We start from the raw sequence: 26,407 nt of genomic DNA, 5'->3' as shown, positions 1-26,407 counted from the left end.
GAGAATGATTGCATTGGAGAGGAGCAGCTCTGTGAGAGACAAGTAAAATGGCCTACCAGAACAGATACAGAAAAAAGAATAGAAAAAAAGCCAGTGACAGAAGCACTGAGAATATAGTACAAGGAAGCAAGTAGTGCAGAGTGCCTGCTGAAAGATTTAGTTCTATAAACAAATAAAATATATCCTTTTTGCATTCTTTATATTCTCATCAGCTGCTATGATTTAAACTATAAAGAAAGCAGAAGTTTTATGCTCTTGGCAAATAAAATAACTCAATCAGAAATAACTTGCTCCATCTTCCGTTTTTCTTCCTAAATGAAACAGCATGTAGAAATTTGAATTTTGACTACCTCTTTTGGTCAAAAAAGACAGCGTAACTGTTTATAGTTTGTCTGTCTTGGAAGGATACACCAGGGAAGAATTCTAGAGTCAATAACAGAAGATTTTCTAAATTCAGTAAGATTCATTTCATGGCTAAACCAGTAGCAGATAAGAGCTGGATGGGTGTGATAAAGTCAGCAAGTTACTAGGAGGTATTTCTATCAGTAAGAAAGAAATATGGATAAATTACATTTGTAAGTCTGCCTCTCTGAAGATGTTTTTAAAATACACGGTACTATCCCAAGAGGTTAAGTGCATTATTTTGTCATAGAAAGAATGATTTCTTGTGACTGGTTAAGGCATAGCTGCTATTCACTAGATAAATGATTTTCTTATAAAGAGATTTATTAATAACATTAATAATATTTTTATTTATTTTGGCATCCTCTGTGCCTATGGAACGTTGTGCTATATGGAGATAACAAATAGTAGATTTTATTTTAACAGATACCTAAGATAAGTATATAGCCATATTTGTGTATGGATATCAGTCCTGGTAAAATGAAAAGGAAGCATCTCCTTTGAGCTACCTATAGGAGCTTTAGATTCCCTTCATAGATTAGCTTTTGATATACAAATGCAGTGAGCAGAAAAAAGGAAAATATACAGAGGGAAGTATCTGTGGGCAATAAGTGTGATGCCTATCATATAAATACTGTTCTTATGTGATGATTAACAAGAAGGCTGCATTGGAGTTCGAACTAAGATGAATATTTAATGTTATGACAGGTGAGCTAATAAATGTTAAAGAAAAATTCTAAGGCAAGAGAAATCTACATATCTTTCTGTAGACTCCTAATTCATAATATTTAACCAGCTATACTGATCAAGTAGCTAAACCTTTCAACCAGCTGACATTATTTATAACCAGTTTATCAGTCAGAAAACTCAGAGATGTTGCATTTCAACTTGAGCTTTGAAGGGTCAAATATTCTTACAATAAAGGCAACATTTACTTCAGGGTAAAAGAAGAAAAAACTGATGAAAGCATACATATCTTGTTATGTTTAGCCTCAGAATGGTTTCCCAGTGGATTTCTGAAGATCTTTGCTTAAAAGCACAAGACTTGTATTATACACTAGTTAGAAGAAGAAATATGTATAACCCCCTACAGAATTCTTTTATACTTCTTTCCATTTATCTAAATTTAATGGCAGCACTAAGTTGATTAGAAAAGTTATTAATAAGTTGTGACTCAAACTTTCTATGTGGCACAATCATATGCAAGTTTAAGCTTAATTTTAAGTCATTAACTCCTTTAAACAAAGCAATTACCCATCCTGTTCTGCAAAGACAGTTTACATAGTATTTAAAATCTCAGCAAACCCTCCTCCCTAGAATTTGGTTAAATTAATTTTTAAAGAAATACTTATGTAATCAAAGTTCAGTTCAAAATTTCATCTTACACTTTTAATACCTCTGGGTTTTCCTTTTTGAACTGCTTTTCCTGCTTTCTTCATTCTTTCTTTTTTGTAGCTGTACTAGACAATATCTGGTTTGAGTGAATTAATGGAATAGATTTGATTCTTCACTCAGAAGCATCTGGCATTGGAAAGTGTCTTAGCAAAATATGCCAGCTCACTCCACTCATAGGAAAAAAGGCTGACTAAAAAAAATTCTTATTCCTGATCTGTCTCCAGCCTTGGGGAAATAAAAAAAAAGAAAAAAAAAAAAAAGAAAAAAAAAAGAAAAGATATAGCTTGTTGGTTATGAAATCACTGGTCTCGTTTTTCAGCTTTCTATGTCCTATGAGCTGTTTCTATTAAGGTTGAACACTACCCAGGCTGAGTGTTTTACAGTAATGTGTGAATTAGATTGTAGGAATTCAGAGGAGAGTAAAATGAGATTTTTGATTTTTACAAGATTCTCAAGTCATTCCGACCTGGGTGGAAAGCAGTAATTTTCCACTACGGTAGATGCTGAAGGCTGGTTGAACCACTAGAAAGATGCAGCCTGGAAATTTAGGCTCCCTATCTTTCGCTAGCACAGGTTGCTGAAGATATGGGCAACCAAACTGACATAAACCAACAACTTTTTCAAGTGTAATTTTATCTAAATCAGTTTTACAGAAACTTGCAGTTCTGCAAACTAGAAATTTGAATTACTAGTGTTTAATTGGTTCTGGCTCTGGTCATTTGTTACGTTTGTTAACATCAAATGCATATTCCAGAAATATGTGGGAAGTTGAGGTCTTTAACATTAGCACAGGTTAAAGCCACTGAGTTGCACTGGTTCAAACAGAGCTTTTAAACACATCATTATCCTTTAGCTGGCAGAATGTTTTATAATGATTATGAAAAACATTTAGAAATACATGTTATGTAAGTTGTTACCACTCAAATCTATGAAAATCAATAGTTATCTTAGAAAACATAGGTATCTGTGTCTTAGCAGGGCTGAGATTTTGGTTTAAGGAACTGATTTCTTCTGTTTCATCTTATACTGAAAAAAAAGCCAACTCATTTTTGGGAGTATGCAGCTGCTAGTTTATTTATTTTATGTTATTAAATAGAATTCTATTATTTCACGACTAATGTATTGGTTAGAGGAGTTAAGCAGTAATAATATTTTACTGTGATTCTACAGAAGTAGTACAATTTACTTGTGATTAATATTTAGTAAATAATCAAATTTCAAGTATGTACTGAGTGCATTTTGTATTAAATAAGCAAATTCTATAGTTTGTAAACATGCTTGAGTCTTTTTTTTTTTTTTTAATGGCTCCATATAATCCAGGAAGACAGTCAAATGTCATTATGCAGAGGAAGATCAGATTTCAGTATTTCTAAGTATTATAATTGTTTGAAATATTATTCAGATACAGATTGCAGTTTGTTTTGATAGACCATATCTATTACTGTGAACTTGAATTACTTGGAAATTACTGTAACCGTGGTTTTTATTTATTTTTAAGGAAATGAAGTTTTTAATCGTGATGAACAAAGTTCTCTCTTAGAACATATAAATACAAACCACCCTACTCTGATTGAAACAGTCTTCACAGTATTGTCTTACTGCACTTTGTCACCCAAATCTCTTGGCCTTGCTTTTGAGACCTACATGGAAAAAGAGCAGTTGTGGAGTTGCTTATACAATATGACAGGTATTTAATTTATTAATAAGTATTTAAAATCTGATGTTAAACCTTGTCAGTTTTCAGACACGTAGTGCATATTATTTTTACTTTAATAAATCAGATGAAATGATGGTGGCTTACTTCAAAATTACAGTTTCATTGAAGTGTTTTGAGCAATCAGGTCACTGTAGGAATGGTGAAAATTTGGAAGAAAGCAGAGGTTACAGAGTGGTGTGGTTAACCAGGATTCTGATTTCCTTAAGTGTATGTCTTACCAACAAGCTGTAATAGTTTCTGTAGCTCTCTACCAATACAGGTTCTTTGTCTCTATGCATGCATGTAGTATCTCCAGACATTTACCACTATTTAAAAGTAAGAAACTATTAAAGGAGAATGGAAAAAGAAAAGGAAGGACTGCTGTTGAAGGAGACATAGTCTGATGGGCATATAGATTCTGCTGTCAACAGGCAGACAGCCTCCTAATTTTCCATGGGGAGGGGGAACCACTCTCACAATTATAGCAACTAACACTGCCCCCAAGGAAAAACAGTATTCAACAAGAAAAGAGAGGTGAGGTTTAGGAGGGTGATCTAGTGATGCAAATGATGGCTAAAATGCAGGAAAGCTTGAAAGTAAAGAAGGGGAGAAAATGGGAGAGTGTGAGAGGGGAAATAGAATTAGCAATGTCACAGGATAGGAAAAAATGGTGGTAAAAGTGCTCAGGTATTCCTCAGAGAAAAATGGAATTGCAAAAAGTAGAAGTCTAAGATCTAAGAGGAAGAAAAATATAGAAATCTTGTATAGAAGCTTCCAGAAAGGCCATACAAAGAAGAGTTAAACCAAGATCAGCAAAAAGTACAGACAAGCAAAAGTATGAGCAAAGGACCTAATATGTCAAAAGACATCTCTGATACGTCCTGCAGCACTCTGCCTGACAACTGCTGCACCATTGCAATAGGAAAACTGCAATTCTCTCTGGTGTTAAGAATGGGGAGAAGATTGATGCTTGTTGTAATGTCAATAACTGTGTTTAGGATGGTCTATTTTCAACATACAGTGTGTGATAACATGCTATGTCTCTGCTGATGACTATTATTTGTATGCATTTTTGTTGCCAAAATATCTATTTTCCTTTGCGGTTTCCTTAACGGTTTGCATATCTAATGAATGCAACTTCATTAATACTACCAAGACAAGGAAGTAGAAAAAGCCAGGTATATCCGTTTGCCTCACTGATGTCTAACAAGTAATTAAACATACTGAAAAGGAAGACATAGGTCAGCTTATATTAATGTTTTAGAAATGTGTTGATGGAGAATGAGGATGAAGGAAATAAACTGTATTTTTTGTCAGTACTGTATTAAGACGGTTCAAGATGCTACAATGTTTTGCTTTATACTCTTTCTTTAATTTGTAACAGACCAACAGGTTTAAGTTCTTATGAATCGTAATGTTTTTAGTTTTCTTTCCATAAGAATTCTGAAACACTTCTTTCTGAAGCAGATTTACACAAATGACTAAATTTACTGAATATTTAATAATTCTTCCTTCTGAAGTTTCCAGTTGTGGTGAATCGGAGCCAGAGGTTATCAGATGCTTGAAGTTGACTTTGATTAATTCAGTCAAGGGTATAGTGAAGCAGATCATTTATTTGATGCGTTCATGGGAGGCAACAGAAAACTATGGAACGTACCAGCACAAGCAAATAGTTCCTGAAAGTTTACTGAAAACAGTTCCAAAGGAATGGAATTACACTCCTTGGGAAATGAAGACAAAAGAATCCGGGAAATGTGGGTGAAATTTATACTGTTTTGTAAATTTGTCATAAAAGCTTGTTAACTCTTTAATGAGCGCATATCAAAATTGAACAGTTAAGAGGCGATGAGTGTTGCAGTTTAACAATGAACAAAACAATTTCCAAACATCTTGTGTTTTTTTAAAAGTACTTTGTGTTAAAAATCCGTTATTCTTTCTTGAGGCTTACACCCATGTGTACACAAACAAGCTTTTTAAAATATTCAGTATTGTGGTATGGGTAATAATAGTACTGAAAATGTTTTTGGCATATGGCAGTAGTAAGGTAGGGTAAAGCATGCTCTTGTCTTAATGACTGTAACCAGCTCTTCTTTTAGTTACCATCTTTTCAGTCAGGACTGTTTAAATTTAGATAGACAATGTTGACTGAAATGATAACAGTTTATTCATCCCAACTTTACAACACAGGAATTTATGTCTGAACAGCACAGAAACTGTTCAGGAGTGTGCCACAGCTTGGTGGTTGAAACAGTCACTGAAGAAAGAGAAATAACATACGTAATAGGAGGTGTTTTGAAGGTGTGAAGTTGATTTCTCATGTATACTTTCAGAGCCTGTTGTGCCTAAAGCCTCTGTTATTCCAAAAGGCTAATTTGGGGAAACATTTCACCATAAATTTGTTGCCACCAAAATAGTACCTGGGGTTTTTTTTGCAGTACAGTAGTAGTGTTTTCTGTCATGAATTTTTGAAAATGTAGATTGTGAGCAAGCCAGGGCATCAAGCCATTCTTTCTTTCCATATATCTTCTCTTCAGCATCTTCAGGCACAATCAGTGTGCTCACTGCACTCTCCTTGCAATCTCAATTTAATCTAGAATTTGTATGGCTATTTTAGGCTATCACTAAGCCGGAACTAATATGGGAGCTGAGGAGTAAGGCTCAGACATGGTGACAAATTAAATTTGCTATGTGACACCTAGAACAGAATTTTTTTTTTTTTTAAATAGAAAAAAAATTGAGAATACAAAGTGCAAGTCAGGGTTTTCTTGGTTTGTTTGGGTTTTGTTTTGTTTTGTTTTTCTTAAATCTTCACTTGACTCCGTATTGTAACTCACCTTTTGGTATATTTTTTTCATTTTAGGTATGCCTTAAAATGTTTTTGAGCAACATATTTTCTGTAGTTACTTCTGTAGCTACTTTTAATATGTGGAATGTTTACAATGCAGTGCTATATAGTGTGCATGCTTATGTGAAAGTGAATAAAGTGAAGTTTTGTAGATCTAAACATAGAAAGGGATTGATAGAAAACTAAAGATTATGAATACCTGTAATATCCCAAGACACTTAGTGCAGTGCTCTACTCGTGAAGTTGAAAAAATATTACACTACAGTTTGGAAGACAACTTTTTTACCATTCAGAATACCTGGCTGTTGTAATTTTCATTTATTCTGTAATAACTGTGCACAGCAGGACTAATTGTTAAGAGAGGCACAGTCTAAATTCTAAATTTTCTAGGTTCTCTGGTTTTAATTCCTGTTATTGTTTAGATTTTGTTGGATTTATGTGGAGGAAGCACAATAGAAGTCAAGCTACAGTGTTGAGTACTTAAGCTTTTTACCCATTTTCAGTACAAAAGGAAGTTAGAAATTATCATACAACATTCAGAAGCATGCTGTGATAGAACTGGAATGTTAATGTTAATCATATCTTCTTTTCTTTCTTTTTTTAAGGCTTCACAAGGCTTGCAGCTCAGGCAGTATCTATTGTAATCAGCAAGTTACCTACAGTGATTGCATGTTTGCCTCCCCCAATTAAGTACTTCTTTTTTCTGGCTGAGAGAAAAATGTCAAGAAACTTTGCTGAATTGAAGAAAGCTGGTCTGCTTGTCTGGAACTTGATTGTAATTATATGTCGGATATTTGAGGATGGAAATACTGCAGAACGTTTAACAGGTGCAACACTTGACAGATGGAGCAAAGAAAAACTCAGTTTAGTTCGTGTGTGCTTAGAAAGTATTATGGGAAAACAGAAGAGTGGTCCTAAGCAAGTGACCCAGAAGGTTATACAAAGCATAGAACAGCAAAGACCAAACTGGATTGAAAGCCAGTTGCTGAAGGCAAGAAAATTGAGCACAGACTGGTAAGAACATCGTATTTTTTCAAATGCTGTTGCTTGCTCTTTATTTCGCTGGATTGTTGGCACCTTTATGGCTATTGTTCAATTTAAAAACAAACAGATGAACAGTGATCTTATATGAAATGGATTAGTTCTTAATACTTGTTGCTTTATAGCATATTTTTGCAGCTTAATTGCATGGTTGAAACAGTAAACCATGGTTGTTCCGTCAGAACGGTGTCTTCGTACTACTTAGAGATTTCATACTTACGAACAATTTAGTCGGTGCATCTTTCAGAGTGTGAACAGGTACACTGACTAGAAGGCACCACAATGTATTTATAAATTAATTTTGCTATGGTGATTAAATTAAGAAGGACTATGAAAAGCTTTCAGTGTTCATCTGTGATTAAAAAGTAAGCATACTTCATCTTAAAACATAACAAACCCTGAGGGCGAGTAGGATATATCAAAACACGACAAGGAGAGTACCCTGCTGTGCCTTTCTGAGGAAATATCAACCTTCCCTGCAGATTTGACATTAAGGTCCAAGTGTTTTAAATCCTTGTAATGATTTTTCAAGGAGTTGTGTATGTGTCAATGTGTTCCTAGTCCAGTCTGTTTTAGTGTTCAAGTCAGGTACCATTCTCTAAAAATACTATTCCTCAGCTTTCCAATATTAGATTTATTGGCATTTCATTACTTACTGAATTAAACTGTTGACTACTGAAAGAAATACTGCTTTTTTAAAATGAATATTCTTGAAGGTTGCAGCATTGCTGTCCTGACAGTAATTGTCCATATAAACAAAGGATATAGTGATATCACTGAACAGACTTCCATGCAGTGCTTTTAAGGGACAGAATTCTGTTTCTACGAGTAGTCAGTTAACATGAGTAGCACAAAGCAGTAATAGTGTCACACAAATGCTCATTGACATTGACCTTTGTAATCTTTACATTTCCATTTAATACTAATTTACAAGCTCTAATCCAGTGATTAAAAGATTGAAGCCAGATGCCAGTGACTGAAAGAGTCATAGAATAAAAAACCCATAATGATAATGTGTAAATTGATACTTAACAGAATGGTTCTATAATACAATTTCTAATGTCACTGAGATAATAGGTATTTCTTTAATAATACAAATGCAGAGTAAGACAATACTGTGAATAACCTCTAAGAATGAAAACTTTAGTCTTTGCACTTCTTCTGAAGCTAAGAATTTTAAATTAATATACTATGCTCTTTTATTTTCTAACATAGCACAAAAATGCTGTTATGATCCATCAAGTATCAGACTGTGGGAAGTGAGCATGGAAAAATATTCTGTGTGTGTACAGTGTTAACCAAAGTGAGAACTAGTTGGTGACTAAGGCTCCCAATTTTAAGCTTCAGAAACTGAAGAATGCATTATCTGCTGTCCAAGTGAGGAGTTACATGATGCGGTTATGAAACTAAGTCTCTGGACTTTAGTGGGATTTCTACAACACAAGTCTAGCATCAATGTTATTTTTCCCATTTTATATTAAAATATTATGAGTCAGTTTCTGGGAAGAAAATAGTCTAGTTAATAAGTAGCTGAGATATGCAATGTGAAGATAAAATATTATAAATGCAGACTGTAAAACTAATATATTAAAGCTGAAATTCAAATGTCAATTAAACTAAGTAATGGTCACAGAAACACTAAACTAAAAGAAGAGCTTTCAAGAGGAGACTTGTGATGTTTATGTGATTTGTTAGAAATAGGATTGTTTATATGTGAAAATGCAAGTTGGTGTAAAATTATGTTTTGTATAACCTTTTCATAAGTAAAAGATTTCATGGGTAAATGCATGCACATGCATTTATGTATATATGTATATATATATATATTTATAAATGTTTATAGACTTTTAATACATACAGTGTGTGGAAGAAAATAAAAGCCATAACATCCAAAAATTTATTTGTGATTTACCTATGCAGTTGTGGAAACATCTTTGAAGTGCACTGCATTTTTATAAGTGAAAGTCTTGCTTGATTTTGCGTTACGTTATTGTTATCAGCTGTGGCATGCAAATGTAACTTAGTTTTTAGGAAAATTTAAAAAAATTAATAAAATCTTCAGTGAAAGGTTCAGAAAGTGGCAGTTGTATGCATTGCCTGTCTTGTGTACTGCCTGAAAGCATTACTATTCATTAAAATAACCTTCACTTTATAGCAGCACCAGAGCTGTAAACAGTCACGTTAGATTCTGAAGAACACGCGTCCCAAGAAGAAAAGAAACGTCTGTCTTTGCAAAGTAATTTGTCGAGTTGAAGATTATTGTTTTTCATCATGGTGACCCTGACTTGGCTGGCTGGGTGCATATACAGATTAAGATGAATGCAGTTATTCCTTGGCTGAGGTCTGCCTCTTTCAGGGCACATTCTTCCTAATGACATGATTGATAGGCAGTCCCAAATCCAGAGAGGAACTCATTAATCATCGCACTGACTGAATCCAATCATCTGCTTCACCTGCACAGTGACGGACAGGAAAGGATACAATTTGGGCACTGACACCGATACACTCCTTTGTCAGAGGTCCTCAACTTTTTCAATGTCAGTTGCTAAGAAGTTTGACAAGAAATTCAGGTTGCATCGATAACGTGGCATCCATCGAGAGAGCAGCCTTAAACGCGCTTTAATTTTAAGATCAACTTCTTTGCAGCTTTTCTGGTAAAAATACACCATAATAACAGAGTATCACTTACTTCCATACAGCAAAGAACAAAATTATAGTTTATATTTTGAAACTATTTGCTCTGTAGGACATTCTGAAAGCTGCATGTGGAAGCAATATCGGCTTTAATGTCCAGCAGCTGTGTAGCATTTAAAGTGTGTCTGTAGGTCAAACAGCAACTTTCAGCACAACTGACTTTGTAGTCATGGCACGCTTTAAACAGTAAGCTGCAACTTACAGCTGACTGTACCAAAGTATTTTGTGTTTTTTATGGTTTTAATTCTCAAAAAAATTAAAATACTGCTTTTTTAAAAAAAATCAGAATGCTTCTTTTGTGGATTTTAAATTAATCCAACAATGACTGCAGAAGGGATAATATATTCTGTTGGTCTTTCAAGTTTTTGACACATCTCTGTCAATGTCCCAACAGAGATCTGTGTTGCAGCTCTAATATTTGAGGAAAACAATTAGTTTTAGTACTTTTTCTTTTCTTAGCACTGTATCAATGTACAATACTACTCAAGTACCGAGCTGATTTCTCGTGTGTGTATGCAGAGAGAGCAGTCTAACAATGGTCAGTTTTCAATGCACATTTTTCAAGTCATTTGAGCCTGTAACCTTCATATTTTTTTGTAGCAACTTCACACAAATACTTTTAAGGAAAAAAAAAAAAAACCAAGGAGCAGTACAGAGCAAAAAGTGCAACAAGTGGCAAATAGGTACCTTTGAAATGGTTACCACTGTACCACTGGGAAGAAAAAGACTTCTGTTTAATCTTCTAACCTATACTTAGAGTAATGGCTACCTTTCTGACGTGTTAATTAGGCTTTAATATGTGCAGCGACAGGCAGAGAGAAATGTACAAAAGATCGAATGCAAATGTCATTTCTAGTAGCAAAGATACTTATGTAGTGGAAAATAAAATTAAAAAAAAAAAAATTTCCTCTTTCCATGTCCTTAAGAGTAAAGAATGTTTTATGTTTTCATCTTTTGGATGAAAATCATTAAAATTTGTCTAATAATAAAGCATCATTTAGCATTTATCCTGTATTTGTATAAAGGTTTCAGAGCGGTATACACAGCAGCTTTTGTTTTATGCAAGCCAAATGTTTGCAAGTTTTTTTTAACATCTATTTTTAGCTGAGTTTGTATCAATGTTTTGATTTTTTTGGAAAATGAAACTTGAGAATATTGGTATCTTTTCTATATTCTAGCGCCTCAGTGACAGTAGAAGGTGCAACGTTAGAGGAAGGAGGTATTGCACTTGGATTCACTGAGCAGAAAATAAACATGATGGTCCTGGATATCTGCCACAAACCAGGTGGCAGCGAGTACCTGAGGCAAATTTATCACATCATCCGGCTCAATGAGGTAGGGAAACGGCCTTTTTACCGAGCAATTAGGTGTGTACTGGCCTGAGGCAGCGTCTGCTGGCAGCTAAGGGTTAGTCAAGGAGGTGATAATGCTTCTTAAAGTCAATATGAAATCCTATATTGTATTGTAATAGAATCCATTCAGTTTAGGCTTTTTCTGCATTTGTACAGAAGAGATTACTTTATGGGAAACAATGTAGATTTTATTTATGTACTTAAACAGTAGTATGGCTCATAAACTGCTTTCAGACTCGTATTGTACACCACAGATACATTTTAGGAGTTTGAACACAGTAAAAAAAAAAAAAAGAAAAAAAAAAAAAGAAAAAAATCAGCAAGGCTATTAAAAAAATGAATGTTACAGGAAGTAAAATTAAATGCAGTAAATCAATTCTTCTGATGTAAAAAAACCCCAACCAAGCAAACCCTACGGCTGTGCTGTGGAAGCAAATGCATCCACATGAAAACTTTACTCAATCTAGATAACTCTGTTCAGTTGAAGTGCTTTTGAAATTACAGTAAACAAATTCAGATTTGTTTGCTGCATGTGGAATTTGGGCAGTGTAAAAGGATTATCTCATTATTTCTAAGGCGGTACTAAATTGCCCCAAGTTACCAAAAGCATTCTGATTTTATACACTGAAGTAAACACAGGTTTACTTAAATTGTATGATAACACAGATCTACACAGCTTAATTAAAAAAGTTCTGTTTATTAGCTGTGATTACTAAATTACTATTCCTTGAATGCATAAGCAGGTGCTGTTAAGATCATTGCAAGTGTACAGAAGTGTTTATATTAAAATGCAAAATAAGGCAAATACAGGCACAGGCCAAGATTTTTCTTTAAAAAAAAAAAAAAAAATTAATAAATAAATAAATAAAAAAAAAGATTAGGCAGCTATGTCTATATGAAGGCAAATGAGAGCAGCTCAGTACTGGCACTGTGCTTTTAAAAGTCAGATCAACCATTTAGTTCCTAAGTACAGGCTTAAAAAGCAACCTTTATGCATCTGCATTTGGAAGCTTTAGAAGCAATGTAAGCAGGTATGTAGAGATGGCAACCTAATATTAATACAATACAGAATCTTTTCAAGTTTCATCTCAAACAATTAAATAGTTCAGGATGTGAAGTGAAAATTATTACTGTAATACAGTTCAAACAAAACCTTTTTCACCTGGAGCACATTCAGGATTAAGTATAACGAAGTGAGGAAAAGATGATGAGCAAGACCTCCAAAAATAGCATATAATCCAGTAGTTAGGGCAGTCACCTAGGGGATAGGGTAGGCAGGCTCAAATCTTTATTCTGCTTAGTTTAGACCAGAGAATTGAATCTGCATCTCCCACATCCAAACTTAACTCCCCAAACAGCTAGACCATTAGCTACCAGCAAGGAACTCCGTCCTTTTCCCCTATTGATGGTTTTTCACCTTGTAGAAATTGCTGTAAAAATCCATTCTGTAACTTCTAGGGTCAAAAAATAGAATCACACTCTAGCTGAAGGGGTAGAATGCCCGTATCAGGTTCTGGAGACCCTGATCCAAGATCCAACTCCTGTGAGTATTTGGTTATTTATACAAAGTGGAACAGCTCCAATAGGAGGTAAGAGGCTGAGAGAATTAGGTGGAAGAGGGACTTCAGACTGACTTTCCACATCCCAGGTGTCTATCCTTGAATTTCAGTAGCTACTAAGAGCTTTGTTAAATATAGAACATTTCTCGGTGGAAAAAACTTTACTGTTTTTTTTTTTTAAAGAAGAAAAAAAATCCTGACCAGCTTGACTCGCAGAAGGACTTAACTGTGTTACTTCAAATTGCCTTTGACACCATTACAAAGCATTTTAATGCTTAGCATGGTATTATGATAATGCACTTTTCAATATTATTTTTCATAACTGAGGTTATGTTTAATGTGCCTGACTACCAGGAAATAGATTTGATTATTGTATCTGTTCAATGGTCCATCCTTTTGTTTGGAGACTCCTTGGATTATCAAAGGATCGTGTTCTTAAAATTTGTCTGGAGATCTTTATGCTACACTGCTTAATATTTGAGTGTGAATAGAGAACAAAATGAGGAGACAGAAAATTGTTTTTCTCAATAATTTTCCTTAGAAAAGGAGGGGAAAAGGGATAAAGATTCTTGGAGGCTGTATTTGGAAATAGAGCTATGATGTTAAAAAGATCTATAATAGATACTCTAGAACTCAAAGCAGCCTACAGTCCTTCATATATTTATCAAAAACAATAACAATTTTTAAAAACATTTTTTACTAATGGCTACCAAAGAGAAACCAACTCCTGTGAGCTATGAGGCTCAATAATATTGTGTCTATTTCATGCCCAGTCATTTTTAGCAAGGATGTAGCTCACATGTTTACAAACATGATTTAATTTCTCTTTCCTTTAACATTTTTGAAACACAACCCTTTCAGGGTCTATAATATGCACTATACTAAAGAGTTAGGTTACCATTGTTGATTAAGTCTTTTTGTCAAAACATAAATCCACAGTATTCCAAATACAGAAAAACTCCTCTACTTGGAGATGAGCTGTATACTACTCAAAATGTTCAAACCCTAGCAAACACGGACAGTGATTTCCAGTATCTCTACTGAAAAACCAACAGAATCTGCTTCTGCTGGCTCTGTGACACCCAGAAGGCTCCGTTGCTTTAGAGCAGTCTACAGATTTTGTGAAAATGTGTGCATGGAAGTCAGTACATTTACAAAAAATTGGTAAATGTATAGGAGTAGCATTTAAATAACCCCCTTCACCATGACTTTAAAGTCTTTGTTATGGTATGAAGTCATGAATGAATAGGGGGAAAAAAACCCAGATGTTTTCGTAGACTGAGAAAATATGGGTGTGTTTTAACAGCTGGAGTACACTGTTGTCTGAAAGCAAAAAAGGTTTGACTCTTTTATTTTTTTAAATACCCTTGGATGATTTCCTGATTGTCTTAGGAAGTCCTGACAATTGGCTGTGACCAGAGAGAGAGACAGTCCTGCTCTTTCTCGAGCCCTGGTGCTTTCCCACTCCTCGGCCCCCCTTTTCACTAGTACAAGAAATCGTGTGGCTCGTTTATCTGGCTGAAACCTTTCTTTTTTTTCTGGCTGATTTCACAACATATGCTAGTGCCAACACAAGGGATAAACAGCTACAGTCTATGTGGATTGGGAGGGAACTTGTGCCTTTCAGGCCAGACCACAGTTGGATCATTTTAAACCCATGATTAAATTATTCTTTTAGAAAGACCTGCTGAGGACCACAGGGTCCCTCACCTGCATCTGGAAATTTTTATTATCTCAGTAGTACTGCAAAGTAAGAGGAGTATTTGCATCCACCCATCTTAATGAAGACTCACCTTGAGTGCTTGCTCAATGTTATGGCAATCCTATCATTATGGACTTCATTTTAATAACAATAAACTGTTTAATCACAGTGGTCCTTCCAGCAAATAGATCTGTAAGTGTTTCATTATCTAGCTCTTCATAAAATGGTTCTATTTAATCAAAACACTTTATTGGCATGCAATGATGATTTATTTACATAGTAGTTTAAGAAGTGAAAACAGAGAAGATTGTGGCCAAAATGATCGTGCGTCTGTTACAGTATAGTTTCTAAAATTGCCATGTAAATCATAAATGACTTCTAGTCTTTGAATGCTTAAACAATTATAAATAGCTTTGAAGAGTGGGAGAATATTTATTTCCTGTGTTTAAACAACTGATTTGAACATGTTCTTCAAACAATTGATTTATAGTCATGTATTAACTATTTAATGCTGCCCAAAAAATAACTTTAAATATTTAGGTATGCTTTATCATGTAAAATAAATCGTGTAATAGTCATCATACAATAGAACAGCTCATAGTAAATGTTTACTTTTCACTTTGGCATATACCTTACATATATATATTAAATGAGAACTGATACACATAATTTGATGACAGTTTCAAAAGAAAAGCTTAGATCATTCTGATTTGCTTCAGTTGGATGGATGTTCATGGAGGTTATTTATTGTTTATTGTAAAATGGTGTTACTCTTTAAAATATTTCTATTTTTCAAGAGATTACTTATTCTCTCCTTTAATATAAGGTACTTCTATCAAGCACACTGTAAAGTTATTCTCGAAATTTAGGCAAATTTCACTTAGAAAGCTAGGTGCTATATACTGTTTTGTGTTTGTTTGGGTTTTTTTCTTCTAAAAGGAATATTTGAGAGAGCAGCTGTCTTGTGAGAATTCTTCTGAAGATGATGTTACCCTCAGTCAGTGCTTGCCTTTGACACTGAAGGGCAGAGAAGAGCAGCCTGTCTTCAACCCGTTCCAAGTGTACAGACAATCTTGTGCAAAAGTGTTCAATCAGGTTTGTAAAATTCTGAAACCTTGGTTATATTATAATTTTTACTTGTCGATCTTATTATGATCATGATAATGACAGAGACTGAAATTATGAAAACGGAATTAATTACATGCGTTCACATTTGATGAAGTGCAAAGGAATATTATTACTCAGGAATCTAATGAGGGCACCCTCTACAATAGCATGATGTTCAAAAAGCCATTATTGTCCTTTTCTTTTATCAGAATTATTGCATGTAAGAGCAATTTGCATTTACTTAGACTTTCTGTGTTAGTTCAGTATAGTGAAGGAAAGCTCATTAGTAGCAATGACATTTATTACATCTGTGTAATGGTACATAGAGCTAGTCTTAGTCCTTTGAAAAATCATGGCAAAACTCCAAGTGCACATTTAGAATCTTCCTGATGAGTCTTTCACAGAAATGTTGAACAGTAAAGTAAAGGATGCTTTGGAAATACAGAGATTTAACAGAACAGCGAGAATAAGCAGGGGAAAAAAATACAAAAAAAAATGAAAGCACCCATTTATCTGCTTTTCATTAAGCCATGTTAGTGATGTGTAAAAAATTACAATTTACGTATAGAAAATAGTTTCTTGACAATGTAACAATTAAATAAAATAGATCTAGTTACCTAAACCTCTGCTAGAGTGCCACGTGACCAAATCATTACACAGAATGGTGTGGTGTGTAGTTTCTGGTAGCACTTGAACACCATCATTTCTTGGGTCTTCCTAATCCATCATCTACAGTTTTGATTCTACTCCTCACTTTCAAATATTTAAAATGAAATTATATTACAGTGGCATGGAATTCACTTTACAAACCTGTGGTAGAAAAAACATCCTTTTTCCTGTACACCTGTGCTTTTAAATAGTGTACTCTTCTTTCCCCTTTTTGAGAATTTTGAACTATTTCACCAGGCCTATTGCTGTAAAATACATCTGGTTTGCATTTTGGTTTGTTGTTTTGTTGTTTTGTTTTTTTTTCCCTTAGTAGTTGTTTAAGGAATGCTTAAATCTTTGTCATGTTGCAGTAGAAGTGTTAATATCCTGAAAAAAGACATTAATACCAATTTCACAAGGCTTCTCACTCTAGAGGAACATGCTTTAAAAGTATCTTTGTTTTCCATCCACTAGTCCCTTTATGTATATCTTAAATTGATAAAATTTAAGGGGCTACAGAATCACTTACTCCAATTTGAAATGCAGAGAATAGTTTACCATGCCTCAATTCTCGATTCATTAATAGTGTGGTAGAATAAGACCTTCAAGTAGTGACAACTCAGGGAAGAATTATTCTGCTAAATGACAGGTTTGCAGTGCTCTATTAATCAACAGATGACAAGGGATAGTTCATATTAAATTGCTTTGGATTTTGTAAACTTTTGGCATAAAGTCTATTACCTGAATATGGAAAAGTATCTTAAAATTAAAAGGAAAAAAAAGAGTAGTTCATGGACCTTGAAGTACCGTGTGCCAACTGTGTTGTTGACAGAGTCAGACTTATTTCCTGAGCTTAATAATATTATTAAATAATTTAGTTCCCTTTACCATAAAAATGCACATTTATTTAGTGGTGTAGGACTGTCTGTTTATAGAATAGTGGTCAGTATATCTCAGTGTCTGCTTTCCTATAAAGACTATTAGCAGTGCCTGCAGAAGATACCAAAGCGCTGGCAAGGAACAATTATTCTTCTCAAAAGATATTTTTCTTAAATTCATTCCTTACTGGTTGGCAACTGCCATGAAGCTTAGAAGTTTATAATCCATGACTGATTTATTGATTTGCTTTAAATCTTTTGTAACGAGATATGTTTTTAATACAGCAATTAACATTTTATCCTTTTATAATTCCAAGTTCCAACAAGCTACTGGTTTCACAACATATTTTGTCAATGTGTTAATTATGTATTGCTTTTTAAAACTTTTCTCTCAGAAGAGCCAATTGAAATAGTCATAGCAATACTGCTTGTGAGTCCAGAGAGCTGATTCAGCTCTAAACAGAGGAAGTTTGTGTTACAGTATGCTATATAACATACTATAATATATAATAATATAATATAGCATAAAAGCATATCCATGCTACACAGTGTTGACATGCTTTTAGCTTCCTCAATAGAGGTTATCTTAAAATAAATTATTTCAAAAGATTTCTGAAAGATAATTGGTAGTAAACATTCCATGCATTGTTTGTTGGTATATATGTATATATATACACCATATATATATAGGTATATATGTAAAAATTGCAGTACATTATGGTGGTAGACTTTTCTCTTCTGAAGTTTTGCTAATTTTCCCCTATCATATAAAATTTAGCAAGATACTTAATAATAATTTCAACAAATTTTATTGCTTCTGAAACAAAGGCCACTGAACCACTATTTTGAGATCAGCTCTAGTATTTTTATTAATGATATGCAAATTTCTTACCTTCTAGTTCAGTAGCTGATTCTAGGAAGTGTATCATTTCTGTTAACAATGCAGCCACTTTGTTCTTAACATTTCTGTAAAAATCTTGAATAATCACCATCTGGTCCTAGTAACTTGTTGCTCTTGATTTTATCAATTTATCCTGACACCTCAATCTATGCCAGTGCTGCTGCTCCTCTATTGTCTAATAAGATTAAGTCGAGGCTATGTAACTCCTCAACAGTATCAATGAAGAAAAATGCTACAAATAAATAATTTTCCTTTCCTGAAGTGACTTTTTTTCAGATTGATCCTTTATTTTTTCACAGAACTGATCGGTGTGGTGGGCTGAATTTTTATCAGTATACTTACAAATTTTCACATTTGTTTTTATGACTGTTGCTACTAGCTGTTTAGCTTCTTTTTATCCCTCTTAATTTTACAAGTACTTCCTCCATATTTATTCATCTATTTTTAAATCAGTGTAGAGTATAGAACAGTTGTATGTTTCCTCCTGTGTGTTTGTCCCACTGTTCTCTCAGTTGACTCTTTTTTTCCTTCTTTTCTTATCACATATTCACTGTTACTTCTTCATTGGCTTTTCACTTTCACACTATCTTCTTTCTTTGGCTACCCTTGTCTCCTTTTCTTACTCCGTATTTCACCTTATTTTCCTATGTTACTTCTGACTGCATACAAAGATGAGGGTTAGGGAGAAAATTAAATTAAAAGAAGGAAGAGAATAAAATAAAGATGGAAGGAAAGGGAAGAATTGCACCGATTTTGCTTTCCCAGAAGAACCAAGTACTGTGTGTAAGAAGAAAAAGATGCACTGTGAGATAAACTTTACTTTTCTTATTTAGGTTTATTTACCTTTTTTTTACTTAATTAATCTTTTTTTTTAAAAAAAAAAACCAAACCAACTCAGTACTATTTTACTCTTGCAACAATATTTTTTTAGTACTTTCCTCCCAAGAATGTTGTATTGTAGTCACTACATGACCATTACTGGCAATGAAAATTATTATGCAACAGGAGTTACTGTTTTGTAAACATAAGAATGTTGTGTGTGGTCTTTTGTCTGCCCACCATTATTGTAGATCGCTTTTATTTATTAAATAAGCAATATGGAGTTATATTTGTTCATATTGTCTAGATTTACTGTTGTTTATAATAACCATCTGGTGACTGGAATGCCTTATAAAACAATAGACAAGTAAACCATCACTCTAATTATGATACAGGTTACATCTTGAATTGCAGCTATACCAAGTTTTTCATTACTAACTTTTTGCTGACATCAGAAAATGTAAATTGCTGTTACCTAAAGAGTTGCCAATTATTTTCCTTTTCAAACAAAGAGTCAAGCTCTCAGACAAAGTGGTTGGGCAGAATGCCATTAACAGTTGGAAGAATAACGGTTCAAAAAATTGATTTATCTTTTTATAAATAATGGCTACATCCCTAAATGGATTTATAAATTAATTGCTGTCTTATTGGAATAAAAACCTTCTTCTGTGGACATGATTGATATCATCTGTCTAAGTCCTTGTTCTAGACCCCCCTCCTTCTTGGTTAGTATATCACAGCTGGAGCTTTAATTTACTGATCATATTAACACTGATTAATAACTAACAATAGCTTCTTGCCATGTATCAACAGTCAACCATTACTGAATGGAACTGGGATTGGTCAAAGTTGCTGCCAAGTTACTTGGGAGTGAATCAGATGACCTTCAGGGTGCTGCTGGCACACAGGTAGGAATTTTGGCAAACAATTGAACTTGCCTGTTGTCTATTTTACTTTATAATAGTCATTACACAAAGATTTTACTGGTGAAATTTATAAAATAAATTATATGTTTCTCTTTAAATATGCAGTTTTGAAATTGAGATACTTACTGTCTAGTGTATTTGATCCATACAAAGATGGTTTTCAATTCCTATTTTGAGGAACTTAGTATTTTCTTTCTGTCTGAGACCTGAATATATGTTGATACTGCCCTTAAATAATGCTTTAAAAAGAAAGTAAAGTAACTTTTGCAAACTATGCCGCTCAGGGAGATTTCAGCTGTATAGCACAGAACTTAGGGGCTCTTTACTCAAGTTGCAATGAATTAAATTTAGTTGGGAGCATGACAAGTGTAGCTAGAAATAGAGTTTCCTTAATAGTTTTTAACTAATGGAACTTATTTTAATATGTTAAGACTTTTTTACTTGTAAAATTTAACTGCTTAATTAATAAACAGGTATATTTAATACAGGATTGATACTTGTTAAATTCAGAAATAGCAATTTGTTAAATTTAGAAAATTGTAGGTGGAAAAATGGGTATTTTTCTAAAATATTTGCCACTTATATCCTTGTGTGCATGTTGCAACGAACATTCCCTTTTTAATTCTGAATTGTCCTGATGATATCTCATATGGTTGTATCATTCATCTTTTAAAGGTAACTGTTTCTCTATTTAGAAACTAGGGTGATAATTTAAAAATATATGAATTTGCATGTCAAAAATGTTCCTGTGTTTTTTATGCCATTTTCTTAATTTATCACTAGCACCTAGTCTTAAACATTTAATTCTTCCTTCATTTCATATACAAAATACTTGTACAGTCTGTCTCTGGTCTTCTTTCTTAATTTTGCTATGATTCTTTCCCCACCCAAATTTTTATTTTTCAAAAATTTTAATGCAATTGCACAAAAAATGATGCTGGTGAAAATGTGCCATTGATTTATCCTCTTGATGTCCTCTGTTACTCACTACCAGACAAAATATGGGACTTCATGGATTTTTTGGTCTGTACTAGTAGTGTCATTTTTATGTTAAGTGACAGAGACAATTCAGTACTAAATTTCTTTTTTCTTTGATAGTTGTCCTGCTGATTGCTAACACTTGTCCTTCATTAAAAATGGAGGAGTTTGCCGGTTTTAAAAGAGATTCTAATAGAAAGTCTTAGACTCAAGCTGGTTGTTGAACTTCCATCACCTTCATGTTGATGTCTTCAATATGAGCCAAAGGGAGCAGAGAAGACTGCTGTGATGTGCAGAGGGAACATTTTCTGTGGACATTTCATCTTCTCTGATACCTTGTAACACATTTCATTTTTCTTTTGATCTCTTTATAGAGTTTAGAAAGAAGTCAGGTATATACCTTCTTTGTCCTTCTCTGTATTTCATGACTTTGTCATATCATCTATGGTTGCATCTTTTTTTTTTTATTAAATAAGTGCCCTAATTGTTGTCATCCTTCCTAATTTGAAAATGTCTCCACTCATTGCCCTTCTACATGATATGGAAATTCTCATCTAGAAGTGACATTATGCAAGCCATTAGTTATTAGCTCGTGGATTTATTATTTAAACCACTCTACTTTACAGACCAACAGATCTTTTAAACCCATTGTGATCATTAAGTAGAATTGTTAATCCAATATCTACCGTAGCGACGAGCATCTCCAACACAGCTTGTCTTTATGTGACTTAATTTTTAGCATAGCTAAAGTATATCTGCTCCTGTTTTCCAGCTGGCTAGGCCAATCACAGCTGCTCTCATGGCTACTCAAGTAAACTGCAATGACTCAAGTGAGCCTTATCTTTAGGTGATTCTTCATACTCCTTCCTAAAATTGCGTAAATCTGAGCCTTGCCTGTGCTCAGAAGTTGAGGTTCCAGCTGAATGGGTGTTTGATTATTTTGACCTCCTTTTTATGATGGACCTGTTCTGTTTCTGCTATCTGCCACCTGAGATGAGTTAAACAAAGCTAAGGGCAGTACTTGAAAAGAGTCTGAAGCATCAGTTTATAAAGTGGAGTGCCATAATACTTTTAAAACTCCTTTCTTTAATACATGTTAAAGATTTCCCTTATCAGCTACTTCTGTGCAGACAGAAATATTTTTACCTGTTCAAAGTGATGTTGCAGTCTATTTCCCTTTTTTCATATTTAAAGAGAAATACTGTCTATTGCATACAAGGTAAAATAAAGAATACTCTGCTCTCTCTTTGGTGGGAAAAAAAGTAAAAATGCTTAGGGGACACATTTACAAGGGAAATGCTCCCCTAACCTAGTTAATGTCTGAGTTAGGTGGGAGGGGGTTATGGGAGCATTGTCCCAGAGCCAGCAAGTGGTAGGCAAATTAATTGGTTGGTGGTTAGGGGAAAGTAAAAGGCTTTTAGGACTGGTTAAAAAGGGAATGAATTGTGTACTACTCATCGTTGGCTCCACATAAGCGTGTGAATCTAATCCACGCATTCCTATGATCATCAAAGTAAAGGTGTTTAGGAAATTTTTCAAATTAAAGATGTGGATGGTTACTGATATTATTTTATTTCAAGGTTATCAAATATAGAACATTATTGGGAAAAGCCTATTAAATTTGAGTGGTAAGCAGTGACATAGAAAACTTAATGTTCATCCCTATTTACAATTCGTACCTTTAAAAACTGTAAAGTAATTTTCCTTACAAGAAGAAAAGGGATATATAGATGGATTCCTTTCCTTTCTAGTTTTACTTCTGATTCTATTTGTTTACATACAGTTTGAGCTGCAAGAATAAAAGTTAATGCATACTTTTCCTTTATACTCAAAATAATATCTTTTAATAATAATCCCATTGGCATTCAGCTAATTTATAGTACTCGATTTACCCAAATTGAGTTTCAAAAAATATCCTGCATATTTACACATATTTACACAGATACATGCTGCTTTTTCAAGTCTTGGCACTCACTTGTACATCCTTAGATATTTCAGTAGCAAATGGGAGTTCCCTTACCTCTAATACATATAGTAAGACAAGAAGACCACATGCTTTTATTTGTTATTTAATTCATAAGTATATCATCTTTTAATCACTGTCCTGCTCATAAAGGAAAAATTGTTATTGTCTGGCTAAATCAGCATGTTGAAACTGTTTCTGCAGTTTATTGTGTTAACTATGATCTCTTCTTTTTAACTATCTGGGTACTACCTCTGCGTATTATCACACTTGAAAATATTTTAGTGACTGTGGTGAGTTGACCCTGGCCAGCAGCTAAGTGTCCATATAGCTGGTTGCTCGCTCCCCCAACAAAGGGATGGGAGAGAAGCTGGAAGAGCAAAACTGAGAACTCATGGGTTCAGATAAAGGCAGGTTAATAAGGGAAGCAAAGCTGCACGCCCAAGCAGAGCAAAAGAAGGAATTAATTCAGTGCTTCCCATCGGCAGGCAGATGTCCAGCCACTTCCTGGAAAGCAGAACTTCATCATGTGTAGTGCTTCCTCGGCAAGGGAAACACCGTGACCCCAAACGTCCCCTCTTCCTCCTCCTTTCCCCAGTTTTTATTGCTGAGCATGACATTTCTAATGGCATGGAATATCCCTTTGGTCGTTCTGGGTGGGCTGTCCTGGCTGTGCCCCCTCCCAGCTCCTTGCACATGCCCAGGCCACTTGCTGAGGGGGCAGAGTGGGAAAAAGAAAAAGCCTTGGGGCTGTGCAAGTACTGCTCAGCAGTACCCAAAAAGCTGGTGTGTTGTCAACACTGAGGCACAAACCCAAAGCACAGTACAAAACATTACCCTTCTTCTTTACGTACTCTCCTTTATACTGATATGTAAGTTAAATACTTTCTGATCATTTCTTTTCAGAGAAGAATCTCAGCAACTTGTACATTTAATATCTCATAAGATACTAATATTTTGTTGGGTTTTGAGATGTGACCTTTCTTCTGCAGTTCTACAGGACTTTCAGGTGCATTGAATATGTTACCATAGAGAATAGCTACATTCCACTCACTATAATTATCAGAAACAACCCAGACATGTTTCTAACATTTAAAGCCATTCTCCAATATTGCAGTAATTTAGCCATTCTGATGAGGAGCAGCCAGGATTCCTTCCTCTGTGCTTAGAGAAGTTTCACAGAGCACTGGTGCCAGTGCAGGGCAATAAGTAATTATTTGTTTGGAACAATAATGTGTGTGTGAGCAAGAGCACTCTAGGAGCTACAGGAACAGACAGAGAAGAACTCAAGACTGGTAATGCCAATGACAGTCAGGTACAAGTTTCCTTAACAACAGGAAACAATAACAACTTAATAACTGAGTGGGCAGTATGTTGGTTTACCATAAGTGCATCAGGTGAGAAGCAGTGCCAAGTTAGAAAAATTATACCAGTTAAAACCAGTATTTGTTTAACTGGATAAGAAATGCCATGTAAAATAATTAGAAGATTATTTCCAACAGATAAACCAGTGTTGCTCAAGAAGAGTTTCCCAGAAAATGTTTACACAGTGGTATGAGTTTAAGTAGTGTTAAATTCAAACGGGGTGGACCGAGTGGTTTCCTTCCAGTCACGTTCCTTTGATAAATATTTTCAGCTGCCCAGCATCTTCTCAAAGCAGAGTAGAAAACCTGGCCTTGGATATGTACTGGCTTTAAGGAAACTATAAAGAATTAATAGGTTTGTTTTCTACTAAAACTGGATAAAGTATGTAGGCTTTCTAGTAATGTTTGCTGCAAAATATATGCAAACTCTCACATTTTTCGGACTCCAGAATTTTTCTTAATGTAGTCCAGACTGCATTCTGTCTGACAAACTACTGGGCTGTTTGCAAGTGAAATTGCTTTTTAGGAAGGTAAAGAATATCCTTGGCAGCAGAGTGCTGCTCTAAGATGAGGAAGATCCCTTTATGCTGTGGAAGCTCATCCTGTACCGAGTGTCTTTCTTTTATGAAATCCTTTTGACTGTATTGGGTGAGGACTTTCTACTTGCCTTTGGCAAATAAATTTGTTAATATAGTTGTGGCATTTGTTCCCCATACTAGAGTTAGGTGATAAAATTATATGTTTTGCCATTGATTAAGCTTAATAAAAGCAAAATTAAGTCAAAAATTCTTGTTTAGAATTTTGAATGATTGCAGGGCAAAATCTGCATAGCTTTTGTATATTCTAGTGGATACACAGACACCATCTGTTGAGAATGGTAGCCATATGGTGAACTATTTATAGAAAATGTTTATATTCATTGTGTTGTTGATTATCTGGATATCCAGAAAGTGCTCTTTTAAAATCTAGTTTATCAACACATGGAAAAAATGTATTATGTAGTTTTGAAATTGAAAAGAATGTCAGCAAACTGCATGTGCTTTGTTGTCTGTTAAAGATTTTTTTAATGCAACTCCACAAAAACTTGAGTCTGAGAAATGAGTGAAAATATCCAGGGTATGAAAAGGTAGGAAGCTCTGCTCGCTAACAATTTTCTTCATAGAAGAAACAAATGGTGGAAGAGCAGTTACTGGCATGATGCCAAGACAGAGACCATATCTGCATGGCAGAGGATGCCAGTGTTATGTCTAGTGTACTTTCGGATGTGTTAGTCAGTCCTTCATCTAAACTGCAGATGCTCATAGACCTTTTGTATCTAAATTGCTGGATATTGGAAATCCATATTGTTGTTATGGCTACAAGTCAACTATTAATGATGTGTTGGTGAAGAACTGGGATGCCATTAATACTGCAGTAATCACCACCTGCTTGGTGAGATTATAATGGATGCCCTTATAATGCATGTGAGAACAGGCTTTCTAAAATGCATGGGAGGCCGTGAAAGACAGTATCCCATTGTTCCTGTATCCAAAAAAAAAGCAGGTGAAAAGTATTAATCCATTATTGCACATCTCTTGGTTGATCGCAGAGTCAGGTTTAGACCCTAGTGCTGGATGTACCAAAATAAAGCCACTAGGATTTTGAGAAAAATCTGATTTTGACCTTTCTGGATAAGCAAGGACCCTTTTCCATAAACAAGTTGGTCAGTAACAAGATATATGTCACATCCGTCAACATAAGGATTATCCTCCATCTGCTTATCCTCTTCTGACATAGCTAATGAAACTGTACTCTGACCTTAAAGGATCTGTCAGAAGTTGCCTTAGTTCCCTGCCTGGCAGTTTTAAAGCATTGGTGGCAGCATGTAGATCGATAAGCAAGAGAGAAGACAGTACCCTGCATTACATAGCATTTGAATGCCACTCCAGCCACTATTATGTATACAGCTGTAGCATGAATTTCACAAATAAGCGAGGCTAAAGGTGAGGCTTCCCATATGCAGCACACTTAGACTTTTCTGGTTGTTAGCAGTCTCTCTCCTGCAGACACATTGATGAATCCTATGAATAAAACAATATTCTCCAACAACCATCTCCAACGAAAGATGCTAAAAAGGAAGGGACTGCCATATCCCAGT

The 26,407-nt window shown here is 34.6% G+C and overlaps 1 protein-coding gene across 1 annotated transcript in view; it reads left to right on the top strand.

Annotated features, from left to right (window-relative positions):
- The window catches only part of LOC104531020 (uncharacterized protein KIAA0825-like), a gene marked incomplete at its 5' end in the record, with an annotated part of 62,403 nt that extends 42,452 nt beyond the window's left edge, over positions 1-19,951 (top strand). Inside the window, 6 exons of the mRNA XM_029086951.1 lie at positions 3,296-3,484; positions 5,014-5,247; positions 6,944-7,352; positions 11,252-11,408; positions 15,626-15,781; positions 19,853-19,951. Coding sequence (XP_028942784.1) covers positions 3,296-3,484; positions 5,014-5,247; positions 6,944-7,352; positions 11,252-11,408; positions 15,626-15,781; positions 19,853-19,951 — 1,244 coding nt within the window. The remainder of the gene's footprint in view (positions 1-3,295; positions 3,485-5,013; positions 5,248-6,943; positions 7,353-11,251; positions 11,409-15,625; positions 15,782-19,852) is intronic.
- Between the last annotated feature and the right edge of the window lie 6,456 nt (positions 19,952-26,407).

Source organism: Antrostomus carolinensis, unplaced genomic scaffold (assembly GCF_000700745.2).
Source record: "Antrostomus carolinensis isolate BGI_N321 unplaced genomic scaffold, ASM70074v2 scaffold12879, whole genome shotgun sequence".
NCBI classification, from domain to species: domain Eukaryota; kingdom Metazoa; phylum Chordata; class Aves; order Caprimulgiformes; family Caprimulgidae; genus Antrostomus; species Antrostomus carolinensis.
The sequence above is the reverse complement of the archived record's forward strand: the minus strand, read 5'-3'. Positions and strand labels throughout refer to the sequence as shown.